Source organism: Aphelocoma coerulescens, chromosome 1 (genome assembly GCF_041296385.1).
Source record: "Aphelocoma coerulescens isolate FSJ_1873_10779 chromosome 1, UR_Acoe_1.0, whole genome shotgun sequence".
Taxonomy (NCBI): Eukaryota; Metazoa; Chordata; class Aves; order Passeriformes; family Corvidae; genus Aphelocoma; species Aphelocoma coerulescens.
In genome coordinates, this window is record NC_091013.1 from 101,194,206 (window position 1) to 101,210,470 (window position 16,265).

The following is a 16,265-nucleotide window of genomic DNA, read 5'->3' on the forward strand; positions in this document are numbered from 1 at the left end:
TCAGTTGGATATCGATATTAGATCGATATTCATATTTTGGTAAATCACCTTCTGTTAATATCTTCATAAGATAAAAAAAGACTTGAACTGTTGAGGTTTCCATCAGATTTAATTGCATCCCTGCAGAGGTTTCTTAACCTAGAAAAATACCCAGGTAACAGCAAATGCACTGATGACTGTTCTCCCCACTGCCACCCTGAAAGCAATTGCTCAATTATGAACTGCAGCTTCACAAAAACCCAGATCATTTACCAGGCTTCCTGTATGGAGCATCTGGGATGGGAGTTGTTCTAGGTTGAAAAGGAATACGTTGTGGTTCTTTAAGACCTGAAAGAAAAGATCTGTTTTAAGGGTTTATACTTTGACGAAATTAGACAGGTTTATTGCACAGGCACTGCATGTCTCATGCTTGCAAAGAAAAACAATCCCTGCATGGCAGCCTGAAAAACTGAGTGTCAGATATGTACAGGAATTCAAGAGGAAACAAAATCCTGAATGAAAACATGGGTGAAATTAATCAGTAAGCAAAATCTACAGTCGAGCAACAAAACCTGAAAGAACACAGATAACTCCAGGGAACAGATTTCCATCCATATTTCAGAACCCATAACTGCAATACGCATGCTTGTCTCCTACAAGTGTCAAAGGAATTACAAGATGTGTGACAGGGAAAGAAATTTTCTGTGACGACAACAAACCAGCTAGGAACCTTTCAATACCTGCAACAGAGTAGAATTTAGTTCAATTAGTAGAAAAGAAAACAAATCAAAACCACAAACAGATTATGTGAACAACAGACTAATGATATATAAGCATTGGTCCAGGGAGCAGTGAAAAAATGCTAATGGCCAGCTAAGACCAAGGTAAGAAGTTTACCTGTTGCTGTCTTTTGTTGTTCAACTGTAAATGTACTAGCTGCCAAAACTTCATAAAAACAAGAAGATACACAGAGTTAGTGGTAAATATAAGTAAGTGGTAAAAATACTCCCTTTAACATGACTGGTTTGTTTTCAATTGAAACACATTCCTTTTTTTTCCTTTTTAAAAAAAAAAAATTGTTTCTTTGTAAAATTAGTGAATATATGCTCACTCAAAGTAATGTTCAATGGACTCTTTCAGAACTGTTAGAAGTTACAGGGGTTTGGCAGTTCATTAGTATGCAAATCCCTATTAAGTTTATTTTTGAGCGTCAAATTCCATTACCAGGTCACACAAACCCGTGAGTGGTTTGAGTTACAAATACTTAGAGTCATACATGAAGGCCCTCAAATAAGATTTTCTCTAAGCACCTTTTGACAGGCAAAAAAGAGATGCAATTTCTTCCAACTTTTCATAATGTTTGTATGTTGTCTTCCCTGCTATACAGAATATTCATCAGTGGTAGGTGTCACGTGGCTGAAAAGCAGAGGCAGCTACGAAAACTGAGACACTAAAAACAGAAATCAGCTCTATCTTCCTTTAAACACCTGTTTAATGATCGTTAGAGAATATATTTGTAATATGAAGAGATTTTAATCAACACTTGATTCCCTGACAAAGGACAGCCCAAAAGAACCCCTGGGTATTGAAGCACAACAAAACAACAGTGTGCATACCAGGTTTCGTGTGTGGTACATCTGGACTTGGTGATGCCCTAGGCTTGGAAGGGACTCGTCGACTTTCTTTTGGACCTGGGGAAATGAGCAAAGTTTTGAATTTGTTATTGAGGATGATGATTCTTGGACCTGTGAAGATGTGCAAAGTTTTGAACACATTGTTGAGGATGATGATTCAACATGTGTGTTTTGATTTTTCTGACAGAAGATTCATTTTCTGCTAAGAAATTTTTTAGGGCTTATTTCTGTCATTTGAAAATAATCTCCTGTTAGTGCAATCAATACTATGCCCGTGCAGAGACTAAAGACAAAGTGCCATGTCAGGTTAACTCTCCACTCCAACAGCAATAACCAATAGAGCTTTCTGCAGAGTAAACTGCTGTAGTTCTCACACTTCCTAGTTGGGCTTCTCAAGTGTTTCATATTCCAAAACCTGCAGCCCATTTAAATCAACTCCTCATTAAAAAATAATCAACAAAGCAGTCAAAGCAGAAGAAACGTGGAAATTTACCACTGCTTTTCAAACGGACAGAGCTATTTCCAAAGTTTTGGCAACAGGAAAGTACTGTAATTTTACACTTTTAAGCAAGCAACTAAAAATACAAATATTTCTGTCACACTCCAAGAAAATCAAGATGCAGATTTTCCTGTGTGCAAGAGCTCAAGATGAGTGTTAACTCACACATCTCCATCATTTTGTGTCATTGACATGTACAAATATCCAGCTGATTGTTTCATGACAGCTGTATAGCAAAATTTGATTATGACAGTGACACATTGCCTATTAAATAAGTAACTCTGTATCTTCAGAGAACTTCTCAGTTTTGAAAATTTTCAAAGTGATGAAACTTTCATGCACTAAAGGGCAAAATATTGATAAGCTTACTTGCTCTAGTTGGAGGAACACGTGGACTGGGTGATGTTTTAGGTTTGGAAGGCCTGTGATATGGATCTTTTGAAGCTGAAAGAAAGAAACTGGGTTAAGCATTATTAAAGTAATAAGTAGCTTCAAATACAAATATACTGCTCTGTAATGGGTGTTGTCCTGGAATGATTCACAATATCAAATTCAAATGACAAAAATACCTTAGTCAAATGGATCTGCCTCAAGCAATCATATGATCCAGGATCAATGAAGTGATTCTATTCTGACAGTGAAACTGAGGTTCGAGTGGAACAGAATTACTTTTCAGTCCTTTATGAAGGACTGAATTTCATTTCATGAAATTGGAGGGGAAGGGAAGCAGAAAAAGAAAGCTTTCTGCCCCCCAAACCATACGACCACCTGAAATGGTGCCACCTCCACAGGATGACCGAGAACAAAATTAGGATCATGTTCTGATCTGCCCTCTGCCTCTTACCATTAAATGTTGAAGGAAATTGTCCTGTCTTATGTGTGTAACAACTTGAAAGGAACAAGGATTCTCCTTGATTGTTTAATAGAAAATAAGAGACAGAGAATCTTGACTATTAAATTTTTAAGGAACATGCAAAGAAAGATGACAAATTTTTGCAGGTCTGCTTTTAATGATTTGTACTGAACAAGAAAGACAATATGACCATTCAAACAAGAAAGCATCATTACCTATTGTTGACTTTGGTTTCTCAGTTCTACACCTAATTGTTTCCAGAACTGCATTAGTGTAATACAACAACAAAACCAAAGTATTACCAAGAGCAATCAAAATGTTACAATCACTGTCTCCACAATAATCATACCATCCCTGCTAGGGCTGATGACAGATAGTTACTCCTCCCTGAAACTCAGCATCAGAGTGTTGTGTTCCTCAGAATTGCCTCGAGTTCAAGGTAACAGCTCTAATACAGAACAGATCCCAAATATAAATTTGAAGTTTTTGTAAAAGCCACGAAGAAACTGTGGGTGGTTTTATAGCTTCAGCTTTGTACACTTTCCTGACTTATTTAAAGGTTTTTTTTCAAGCAATAGGTGCAGACTTACTGGGGAGAAACAGAACTTGAGCTGCTGTCTCTCTGCCCCTCTCTTCACCAATACCATCTAGTACTCTGAGTACCTTGGATACCTGTAGTGGGTCTGGCTGGGATGGAGTTTGTTTTCTTCATAGCAGCCCCTGTGGTACTCTGTTTCGGATTTGTGACCAAGGAATTGTTGAAAAAATACCAATGGTTTAGTTATTGCTGAATACAGCTTGTTACAGCATCCAAGAGTTCTTTGTTTTTCACTCTGCCCCCAGGCAATAGGGCTGGGCTAGGGGTGGGCAGGATGCTAGGAGAGGACACAGCCGGGACAGCTGAACCACCCTGGCCAAAGGGATATTCCAGCTCACGTCACACTTAGCAACAAAACTTTCTAAAGCACCCATTGCTGCTGGTCTGGCACTGGTCTGCCTGTGGGATGTGGCATGTAGTTGTTTTGTATTACTTGCTTCCCCCTTCCCCTTTTTATCCTTCCTTATTAATCTGTCCTTATCTTGATATTTTTTTCCTTTTTTTTCTTTTTTCCCCTCACTTCTGCTCTTCTGATTCTCTCCCCCAGACCACTGTGGGGTAGAATGAGCAAGAGGTTAGGGTGTGCTTAGTTTCTGGCTGGGGTCAACCCCCTACAGTACCTCACATCATGCAAGTGTGAGTTGCATAATTTACTTTCTCCATCCTTAATTCTCCTAAGGTTGTATATGGGTATAACAACCCATGTGGACACAATTATAGGAAGTATTACACATTCTTAAATCTCTGAACAACACCAGGGCTGTGGAAAAGTGAACCAACAAGTATGAATGAAAGCTTGTGCCTGGGAAAAAAGTAACAAGCTCACAGTTTGAGAAATACAGAGCAGAATCCTTCCTCTTTACAATGAAACCCCTTGTTTTCACCTTCACTTTGCCAAAAGACAAGCAAGCTCACACAGAAAAGACTTATTTTCACTGAGAATTGTACAGAAAACATCCAATGTTGCAGTGACTTAAAATTTAATAAAGAACTGAAGATATAGATTTTCAACTTACCAGGTTGCTTACAAATTCTACATGTCACTGGACTTTGTCCATCAAGGAATGCTTTAAGATGTGTGCCCAAGGGATACACAAAAATCTGAAGCTCCACTGATCACAGTAGAATCCATAAGACACACGTATCAGTATGAGAAGGTAAAGAAACAATGAACTTACCAGGTTTTGTTCGCGGGACCTCTGGGCTCGGTGATGTTCTAGGTTTGGAAGGAACATGCTGTGGCTCTCTAGGAACTGGGAAAAAAAAAGCAAAAAAAAAGCAGCAACTACAGCAACTATTAGAATTTTTTGAGAACTGATACTCACAGAAAGCATAATATTAAAAGAGAACACATGCTTCTGGGACCCTTTGGAAGCACAAAAAGCTTGAGTAATGGAGAAATATGAATTCTTGGTACATAACAAACCCCAGTGCTGATGGAAAACCTCTGTAACAGGATAATAGAAAACAAGGCCAATATGGTTGTACAGTATAAAAGGTGAAGCAGCACATGATAGAAACTGAGTATAGAGACAAGTAGTCAAAGGTAAATTGTGGTGCTTCCCTCCACTTTAAAGAATACATTTGTGTGAGAAAAAACAGAAAAGGATGATTATGAATTGTTAGTGTAAAATCGCCAAACCCTCCCTTACAGGATGAACTTCAATAGTAAAAAATTATGGCAGTGGAATGCAATGAAGATGTGCTTGTGATAGTGGGAAAAAAGATAAATGTGATGGTCCCCAGGTCATTTACTCAGTAGGTAAAATTACCTATTGTTGGTTTTAGTTGATCAGTTCTAAGTGTTATAGATTCCAGGACTGTATCAGAAACAAAAGAGAAAAGATGTTTTGAAAGTTGAAAACTTACAATTAGCACCACTTTCTGAAATATATACTTTGTATACTGCCTCATACAGAAACAGTTGTATTAAAAGAAGTGTCTGAGAAAGCAGTGTAATCTGCAATATAGTGTGAGCATTGTTCTCCCATAGACTTCAATGAAATATCCAAATATTATCAGTCTGTTATTCAGAAAACAGCTTTTTAGGGACACAAATCTCATCCATTGGTGGTGTGTTTCAAATGCAGTTTATATACACAATTGGAATCAGACAGTACTTGCTTGTTTACAGGATACTGTATTATTAAAAAGCACTATATGATGTATTGCATGATCATATAATTCAGCTCTAGACTGAAATGGATCTAAAATAAAACTGAGTGATTTAGAGCCATAAGAATGTGAAATTGATGGTATCCCTCTCTGTGTCAATTTTTCTGTATGGATAATAATTGAAAAAAAGAAAGAAATTTCTTTGGGTCTTTTAAGACAATTACAAGATAAGTGGATGATGCTGTAGAAAAAGTTCTGTATATTAAAGATTTGCAAAGAAATGGTAAGTTGTTTGTTTGGTTTTTTGAACACAGACCAATACAAGCTTTTAAGATTTGTGTGACAAAACCATTAACCATTTCAGAGAAGGCCAGAGTACCATAACAATGAAAAATGGCCACAAAGGTAAAAATTGAGTTGATGAGAATTTGCATTTTAAGGTATAATTTGGAAACAATGTTTTATAATCAGCTGTCATGGTTAAAAAATTATAAGAAGACAAGGATTTTGACTGTTTAATACATGAGGTAATCACATCTAATAGTTAACATCAGATTTCAAAAATATTGGACTATGTCTACAATTTAAAGGTCTTCAATAAAGTGTTTATCCTTAAATTTTTCACATTTGCCAAAGGATAACATATGTTGATATTTGAGACCCTTGCAATTTTCTGTTGATATTGCCAACTGGAGAGCATGGGACAGAAAGTAATTTTCTCTGCCCACCACTGAATTCAACTGCTCTCACATTTAATGACATAAAAATCCAGTATTTTGGAATATAGTGTAAAGAATCATTAATACCAATAAATATTTATAAGCAAATACTAAGTATGTATGTATAACTGGGCAATTTAGTCCCTCATGCAGTAATAAATAATGACATGAAATTAATTAATTTTGGCTTAGAAGGGAAACAGATTTATTCTAACAACGCAAAGCAACTTTGGAAAGAATTATGCCCCCCAAGTAGCCTCAGTACACACTTTAATTGCTTGGTATTTGCTTTAGTTACCAAGGTTAATCTGAGTGTAACAACACTATTCTCATCCACTTGCCCTGAAGTAGCAGAGGTTTATTCTTTTGCCCAGTGAAAATTACCTAGCAAATGTTACTGCTCCTGAAAACTGCAACTAAATTGCTGAACATAGCAGTACAGAACAGAACCCCATTACGTTTAACTGGCTCAGATAATTAAGCAGCTGCTCATAAATACATTTCAATCCAAAATAAACTGTACTAGAAAAAATCACAAAGCAGTTTACCATCTTTGGCTTGTGGGATGTAAGGTTTGGGTGAAGTTTTAGGTTTAGAAGGAACACGTTGAGTCTGCTTGGGAGCTGGAAGAGAAAATGTGGTGATAAATTGGTTAAATTGCACAGTAATTAGTGTCTGATACCAGCTGAACACACAAGCACAGAAACCTCACACCTGCAACTGAGAAGAAAAGAGGTAGGCAAGTCAGGTAATACTCTCCATGTGTTTACAACAATCTAAGCAAGAAAGTGTAATTTTAGTCATTCTTGAGGCTCAGATTTTTGTTTGCTTGTTTAAAATAAAAACTGGAACAAGCACAAACAAGCATAATTATTGAGAAAGGTGATTCAGAGCTGCCAGCATAATTTATTTTAAAAAGGAGACATTCCAGCTGTGAAGAGAGCAATACACCCAACTGTTGTGAATGCCAAGCAAGAGAATTACCTAGAAGAAAAATGAAGTTAAATGAAACAATCCTGAGGCATAAGGTGATTAACTTCAGTGATACTTGCTGTGACGGAAATAAAGCAAACACGGCAGCTTGCCAAGGAAATACTATTACCTATGGGTGACCTTGGTGGCTCAATTCTAAGTGTAATAGGTTCCAAGACTGCAACAGAAAGAGTGTGACAAAGTAAGTATGGAACACACTCCAAAAACTTAAAATTACTCCAGTGGTAAGTAATAAAAGCAGGTACTAACACAACAGCACAGTAACGTGGAACTTCAAACTGACTTTTAAACCATGGGCAATTAAAGTTCTTAATGATACAGGTAAAATAAGAAATAAATTATTGGACAAACTTGATGGCAATAGAAGCAAAAATATGTGGTTATAAACCAGTAAATCCAAGAACAAGCAAGAGAAGAGATCACAGAGCTTAACTTAACAACAACAACGGACTCTTGATATACAATAATGTCAGGACTCCCCAAACTGAACTCTGTTACTACTTGAAAGTACTGTGCTGACCATGACAAAACAGTTGAATTTTTCCTCTGAAGTGAGCAATTAAGCAGAGGACTAAAAAGCTGCTACTGGTAGAGGTGTATATATTAGCTACCTGAAAATACTTAGATTGATAAAGCCTCCTTGTTTTTTCTCATATCCACTTACAATTTGGATCATAGAACCAGTATATCATGCCCTTTTCCTTGTCACAAACTATACCAAATGGGAAAAAAAATTGTGAGGTAGCAGAATCTATAAAAATTTCTTGGCAATCAGGAAAATATACTAAAATAATGCTAATGCATAAATTCTCCCCTCTCAAGGCATTAACAAGTAAAGTAGCATATAGCATACAGACATACACACCTAAAGATAGAACCTTTTCTATAACCCATACTCACTTATCTCCCAAACTCTCTTATGCATCTACCAATTTTAAAAATAGGCTTCACAATAAACAACACCATAAAACTTTGATTGCAATTGAGGGGATTAATACTACAGTATTTATTACATGTCTATTAACATTCACAGTATAATATTCTGTAGTATTAATATTGCTGCAAATAAGGGAAAACCCCAAAACAATTAGTATTATCTTCTATTGACAGTGGCCAGATACTCTACAGAAATCTCAAACTAGTCACTAATCTTTCAAATGTTCTCACTACATATGCCTGGTTTGCAAAGACTTTGCCATTATTCAAGCTCATCAGTTACCTTTGGAATTCAAATTCAAAGTATTTTTCTACAAAACACTAATTTCTATTTTCAGGTTGCCTTTGAAAAATCAGTCAGTTCTTTCAAAGAGAAAAACAGCTTCCAATAATAAAATAGTTTAGCAGTGTGTAGTTTTTAATGTTATTTTCTGATTGTTATTTCTATATTCCATAAATTCTTTATTATTGAAATAATTATTATTCTTTCTTCTTCTAATCTAAGTGAAATTTCTAAGTAACTACCTTTGAAGTGATATCCTATCTTTTAGAAGACAACTCCATGCTAGGAACAGGGAGAAATAATAAAACACCAAGATTATACTTCCATTAGCTGGATTTGGACCACACATGAATAAGCAAGAAGGCTCCAGAAAATGGTGTTTTCAATTGCACATATTATCAGACCAGTGAAAAGAAGAATGACTGAAGATGACTCATAATCATTACCCTCTGCAGTCTTTGGACGTTCATATGTGTAGGGACTCCTAGTAGTGACTGACACTGGAATGGTTGCTGCTGGAATAAAGAGAATTTTCTTAAGAGAAATACAGGTGCATCTGTATCTACTTTATGGCTCACTTGCTCTTGCTTCCCAACTATAATCCACCTCCTCACAACTCTTCAAGTGGAAACACTGAGTAAATGAAAAATTTACTGAAATTACCCTGTGTGACTTTTGCTGCTTTTGGAAGATAAAAAGTTTATTTATGCTACCGGAATATACTGGCAGAGGAGCTCTCTAAATCTTCATCTTCCTGTTTTACTGAATTTCTTTTTTCTCTTTATGGCTGTAGACCACTGAAAAGAAACAGTTCCAAAGAATTCAATATTCTTTGGTAAATCTTTCTATTGATTTTCCTAGGTTTCTCCCATAGTGATACAAAGGATAGATTTGAAAGGCTCCAGGTGTAAATCACTGTAAAGTCACAGAAAGCAAGGCTGAAGATCCCAGCAGGTTAAATTGTTTAATATTAGCATGACTCTGTACTATCAGAGTCCATTTTCACACCTAAATACATCTACAATCATTGAGTAATCTTTGTGCTTATCCTTCAAATTTTGCTTTGTTTACTCTGTTTTGACTCAGCCTCTATCCTTCCCTACAGATTTTAATTAGGAAAGAAAAAGTGATGTATGATATGCCTCAAACTATATTTTTGGACATACTAGCAGTTTGTCACATTGTAATTCACAAGCATTTTAAGACTCACAAGTACATTTATTCCAAGGAAGTTACCTTAAAATTTTTAAATACAATAAAATCTGAGACCTAGCACTTCCAAAACTCAGTCAGTTTAGATACAAAATCACATTCTTAATTTAAAAGTCTCTATTGAAGGTTTATGAAGGTTTATGGTAGTTTACCTGGGTGGACTGTGTTTAAATTTAAAAGACTGAATAATTTCAAAATTCTAAATTTTCCCTCTTTTCTTTACTGACTTTTTTTTATAGCTTAGATAGCTTTTGTATTTTATACTATTGCCATTATTCTAAGAAGGCAAAATACTCCAAAATTTCTTCAGGACAAATGTGGATTTAAGTAAATGCCCAGAGAGGTTGTGGCGTCTCAATCCCTGGAGATATTTAAAAACTTTTCTGTAAAGAAAACGTTGCAGTGCTTTTGGGTGCACAATAGAAAATTCATTATTATTTCCTTTTCTGAAAAATGGAGAAGGTTTAGAGAGAGGTATTCATGCTAACAACAGCAAAATAGTTGACAATGGCTGGGCATGATCACATTGTCAACAAAACCTTTTTTCTTATGCAGGTAACAGATTCAGTTACCCAAATACCAAGAAACAGAATGAAACGGTGAACTTTTGCAAGAATGTACAGTCTGTTAGTTGGAAAAACTGAAAATTGTTTAAATGTTTGGGGTTTTTTAAATGAAGCTTTTTTTCTCCACTGCCAAAAAAGACAAATACTTTACCAGAAACAGCACAAAAATCATATTAATAATGAGAACCAAAATTAATTGTTTGACCCGAAGGCAGCTATTAGTAAGTCATTGTTTCAATATGAATTTGGCACACACTCTTCATTATTTTGATTCACTGCTAAGGAAAGATGACAACCACTATCATGACATAAGTTGCTAATTTAAGCTGAACTTCCAAGTAACGCTGAAACACAGACAGGCTTCTGCTCTTTGACCACTTGGCCACCTACCCAAAAGCCACCTTATCCCCGTGCACTGCAAATTTTATGCCTCAAATAATATTTTCTGAATATAATCATTTGACAATCAGAACACATGCCAATTTCACAAGTACTTACTTACAAGAGGATCATGACAAACTGTATCAAGATTAAAAAGTTTGTCTTAGGATTGTACCTGATTGATTTGTGAGACCACTACTGGGAAAGGAAAAACCAGAGGCATGTGCACAAATATGGAACCATGTCATTTTCTTTGTAGGCACATAGAAACTTGCTGTAGACACACTCAGTGTGGAAACATCAAGACAAAACCTTGATCTTGGCAGTCCAAGGGTGCAAAATAAATTTACGCAACATTTTCCAAATGAGCAGCTCTTTTTCTCTGCTGTTTCAAAAAACAACATGCAGGACTCATATCTATATTCAGACATAGACATCTACAGCAGAGACAAAAGTAGTGATTCTTGTAATACAATACTGGATTTCCTACGCTAAAAATTATGCAGGAGCTGTAATCAGCATGAAAAACTAATTATGCACAGTATTTTGAGACAATTCCAAGTCATATGTGCCATTCCTTTAACAAGCTTCACAGGGAATAATTTGCTCTGAAGAGAGTTAATTTCTTTTTATGAGCAAAAATAATTTGCAGGGAATCTGGAAAGAATTTAATAAAATCGTCTGAGCTCTTCCAGCATTGAGTAATATATTCTTACAATAAACAATATTCAATTTCAAGCAATTTCAAGTTTTCTAATTTCATTATAAACCATGTAACACTAGAAATATTTTTACAACTGTATTTATTTATTCTTCAGGTCCAGAAAATGCCAGGTGTGTTTTATTCTCTGCCATACATCATAGACCAAATTTAACCTCAGTGTGAAGGTGCTATTTCATTTGGGATAATAAAATATGTCTTTACTGAATTCCAGAGCAAAATTCCACTCTTACTTTCACAGTTTCAGGTAAGTCTACATTTGAACTAATGATCACTGAATCAATACAAATCCTATGGTTCTATGTAGGATGTTATAACCATCAGCAAAACAGTAGAATTTGCATTTTCTGGACCCTATGCTGAACTAAGTTGGAAACCAAGAAAACAATTTGCTTTGCTATCAGGCTGTGTGAGTTGGTGGCTTGGGATACAAAAGTTAGAAGTTTTCTTGTTTTGCTTCTTTCTTTTTGCTTTTTTTTGATCCAATACAAAAATATTATTCCTCGAAGAGGAATTCCTCACCTTTCTGATGATTAAGTGCTGAACTTCACACAGAAAAAATTGAAGCTAAAATGCGCTACTTAAGTGATACACGATAACAAAGGTTTGCTATGGAAATTAGTTACCAGGTTTAGTTCGTGGCTTTTGGGGTCTGGCAGATGGTCTAGGTTTAGATGCAGAAGTAGTGAGTTTGGCTTCTTTAGGAGCTGAAAGAAATATACTGGATCATAAATTTATCCTTTCCACTGTATCACAAAAAAATCAAATAAGGCAATGAATGGCTACTGAGAACAAAAGCAAATGGTAAAATCAGACATGCCAAGGAGGCTTCTCAAAAATCTTCCTAAGACTTCATTACCCCAGCAAAATCCCAGTTTGTTCTTCACTGTAAAAATGAATAATTGCACTTAAATATGCAATTGTAGATTGCAATCACATCCAAATATTCCTCTCACTAAGTTAGCAAATTAATTTTTTCAAGATACCTTAGAGATAAAACAATAATGCTTTTTATCCTTTTGAATACCAGGTCAATTTTAAGCCAGCAGAAGACATATATAGACAAAATATGCAAAAATGTCCTCCATTTTTGGCACAGTAAAGAAATTACTGACAGACAGCTGGAAAAACATGGAATCAATTAAAAAAAAAAATCTAACTGCTTCATAAGTGCAGTCATTGAATTCTGCTAATAGAATAGAAGTAGCATCATGTAAATGGTAAAAATTAAGAACAATGAGTTCTAGAAACCCCTTTTCCACCAAACATGCACAGGCTGAAACTGTAATGGGCTAATCTGTCTGTTGGTCTGACTTCAGATAAAGTGTAAACTCCATTTCAGGCATAAGTCTGTGGCTTTGTACATTTTTAAAAAGCAATGCTACAAGACTGCTTTCCAATAAAATGTTTCATAGCAATTGACACAGTGGAAAAGTGTTTGATGTTTGCAGAAAGGACAGAGCAGAGTGAGACATGAAGTGGCTGAGAGATATTTTTCAAGCTAAAATGATATTCAGAAGGATTCATAAAACAGTGGAGTTAACACGTTAACCTAGTGCCACATGAACCCTTCACTGGGACTTCTGGGATTAACATCCAGAATACTACCTTTACACTTGGTATTTCAAGTATTTCCAGTGAGTTTTCTAAGTAAAGTGTGTTGGTGTAGAAAATCTCTCAGCACAATGGAAAATAAAACTATTACTATTGAACTAGCAAAACTATATGTAAAAAAACTGGTTTCTTTTTATCCTAAGTTTAGAAAACATTTCTGAATGCTTATGTCCTAGCTCTTGTCCTCTTTCAGAGAAATGGATTAAATAAAGCAAAAGTTATGAGATGAAGTAACAGAAGACAAACTGTGGCTTGGACTGCAAAGAAGAGTGACCAACAGCTACAGAAACATGTATTACCTAGGGTTGCTTTTGGTCGTTCAAGAGTCTGAGAAGTTTTAGGGTCCAGAAGTGGTGGTTTAGGGGCTAGAAAAGAAAAATTCAAGAGTAATCGAACTGATCAGTAATGTATCAACACAAAGCCAAAAGTGTTATCATTCCAGTAGTTCAGGGGAGTTGTTTTTCAGTCTAGATAAGCCTTACTCTTGTGTCTGACACCCTACACTCCTTTTAGCTTTGTTTCCTATGAAATTGAACACTGAATGATTGTGTGAGAGACTGCTTCTAAGGCTCCTTCCCCATATTTACATTCTCAAGACATTTTTAATCCTGTATTTGACTCAATCAGCAAATAAACTCCTGTTATGGGAGAATAGTGAGAAAGGAGAGATGAGGAAGAAAAGAATGTAGTCTGTAATGAACACCAGAGAATCTATATGAAAGGAAACTTCTCAATGCCAAAGTTTTGCTGAAAATCCTAAATCAGTACCTGCAGTTAATTGTAAGAGAGGTTTAAGACAGTAAAGGCAGCTCCTGCTTTTTAATGATCTGTCTGTTTATAAGACATGATAACAAACACATTTTGGTCTTGAATAATCCACAGCGTAATACTTATTGGTCCAGTACTTGAATCACTAAAGGAGGCAAATTAATTTCCCTTAATCCCATGTCAGAAGAAAATTAGGAGAGGTCTGTTTTTTTGATCAAAAGACAGAAAATACATGACACAATGATAATGTTCCTATGGTACTAGCTAAGAAGTCATCTTTGCCATAGTGTGTCTTTGTGAAAGTGGGAGATGGGGAGTGGCAAAGGGGATTATAAAAATAATAATCATATTTATTGCTTATATGAGTGATATTCAAACACCCTTGTGCCACCCAGAAATTTTTTTTCCATTCCTGTCCTTTAAAAGGTTACAACACTAGAGAACTGGTTTATATTTTTATCACTGGACCCAAATGCATAAAACCGATGAGCTTAACTCTTATTAAGTTAATGAGAGTTAATGACCAATTTTAGAATGATGACTTAGTCAGTATGCTCATGTGTTGCATAGCTCCTGTCCTTTCTAGGAAGTTTTTGCTTAGATATTTTTAGAGAACATATCTCCCTGCATACCAGCTTATGAAAATGATGTGCACAATTACCAGGTTTCACATGTTGTACTTCTGGGGTAGCAGATGGTTTCAGTTTAGAAGGAATAAGTGGTATTTCTTTTGGAGCTGAAAGAAAGAGCTCAGTTTGCAATCAAAAATTGTTTAACAAGCATTTCCCACAACAAACAGCACATGTCACAAGTTTATATCAGAGACGACTCAGTATGGAATGTCAAAGCCAGCTGATGAAATCAGATTTTGAAGTGTGGAATGGAGATGATACTGAAATGCTGTGAATTGATCAGAAATAAGATTCTGTGAGTCCAAAACAATTAAAATTTCCATTCTGAAAGCTGTACATATCAGAGACAATCAGCACATGCGTGTGCATTGGGAGTAAAAGAGATAGAACACTAATAAAAGGATGATGGTGTTTTATCATGCAGGAGACAAGTTTTACTTCTCTGAGGCAGTCAATCCACCCAGAACCTTGTTCTCATACACAGGGATGTCAAGACTAGTCAATATAATGATGATGGAAGAACAAGACTCTCTGACCAGGAAAAAGAATGATTATGCATGTGAAATGATATGCTGGAAGGAATGCATTCATATGGGATGGAGTGCTCAAAACAAACACAGAGTTTTTCACTGGGTGAAAACAACATTACCTAATGTTACCCTTGGCCATTGAAAAGGATGGGAAGTTTTAGGTGTGAAAGATTCCAGAATGGATTCACTTGTTGCTGCTGGAAGAAATGATGACAGTCATAAGAGAGCAAAGAGCTAATGGAAGAAACTCTTCTTTCATAAGCAAAACCAATTTGTTTTTACAAGAACAACAAATATTTCACTAATGCTTGGACATTTATCAGTTTAGTATGCATTAGGGAGAAATTCAGAACTGCACAGAACTTCAGTCACTATAAATCAGTGCATCTGTGATGTGCAAAAGTTCTGGATGTTTATTTCCTCCTGCCTTCATTGCAACTGGCCTGGATCTCAATCACTGCCAAGTAAGATTTTAAGTGGAGCTTTTGAACATTTTGAGTTTTGGTCCAATACTTAAGGGAGATGGTACTGTGCAAATGTCAGTATTTAATGAAGAGGACATGTTGAACAAACAATTAGTCACACATTTAAACATATAAAACTTGGAATAGAAAGCTGACAACAGATCCAGCTGTGGTTTCAGTCCAAAACCACTGAGTGTCTGTAACTGTTAACCAATTTGAAGCTGTTAAGGATGCACTAATGTTAACATTTTTAACGAGGCTACAACAATAACATAAAAACTACAGTTCACATCACAGTGTTTTCATCAGAACTGCTGTACAAATACTGTTTTCTCAATTATCTATGTGGCCTATTTTTCAAAATACTGAATCATGTGACTGTGGGCTGCCATATGCATTGTAACTGTGAGAAAACACCAAGTTCAACCATTAGCAGCAACATAAACTTGAAATCAGCTGTAAGGGGTTAATCCAAATGTGCACTGAAAATAACAGCAGTATATTCATTTCAGTTGAGTTTTAGAGCATGGCTTGAGCTACTGAATTAAGAACTACGCAGAGATTATTGTACCTGGTCCAGCATCTGCTATTTCAGGCTTACTAGGGGCCACAGGACTTGAAAGTACAGGCTGAACACCACTGAAAACTATAAAAAAACCAAGTCACATTATCTATGATATTAATTCTACACACAGCTTTTTTTGGTCATAGAAAAACAACCAAAAAATGCGATAGGTTATACCACACCTAATTTGCACTTCACCATAA

At 35.8% G+C, this 16,265-nt stretch overlaps 1 protein-coding gene across 11 annotated transcripts in view; it reads right to left on the minus strand.

Annotated features, from left to right (window-relative positions):
• Positions 1–16,265, minus strand: part of ABI3BP (ABI family member 3 binding protein) — a 146,737-nt gene that overhangs the window by 43,890 nt on the left and 86,582 nt on the right. For 8 of the 11 annotated variants that reach the window (XM_069021582.1, XM_069021575.1, XM_069021572.1 and 5 more), the window contains 14 exons: positions 16,069–16,143; positions 15,153–15,230; positions 14,533–14,607; positions 13,403–13,468; positions 12,116–12,196; positions 9,056–9,124; positions 7,500–7,547; positions 6,946–7,020; positions 5,336–5,383; positions 4,742–4,816; positions 2,482–2,556; positions 1,596–1,670; positions 877–924; positions 253–327 (listed from right to left, as the gene is read on the minus strand). In XM_069021582.1, coding sequence (XP_068877683.1) covers positions 253–327; positions 877–924; positions 1,596–1,670; positions 2,482–2,556; positions 4,742–4,816; positions 5,336–5,383; positions 6,946–7,020; positions 7,500–7,547; positions 9,056–9,124; positions 12,116–12,196; positions 13,403–13,468; positions 14,533–14,607; positions 15,153–15,230; positions 16,069–16,143 — 963 coding nt within the window. The remainder of the gene's footprint in view (positions 1–252; positions 328–876; positions 925–1,595; positions 1,671–2,481; positions 2,557–4,741; positions 4,817–5,335; positions 5,384–6,945; positions 7,021–7,499; positions 7,548–9,055; positions 9,125–12,115; positions 12,197–13,402; positions 13,469–14,532; positions 14,608–15,152; positions 15,231–16,068; positions 16,144–16,265) is intronic. The other 3 variants (XM_069021521.1, XM_069021526.1, XM_069021557.1) reach the window with 3 other exon arrangements.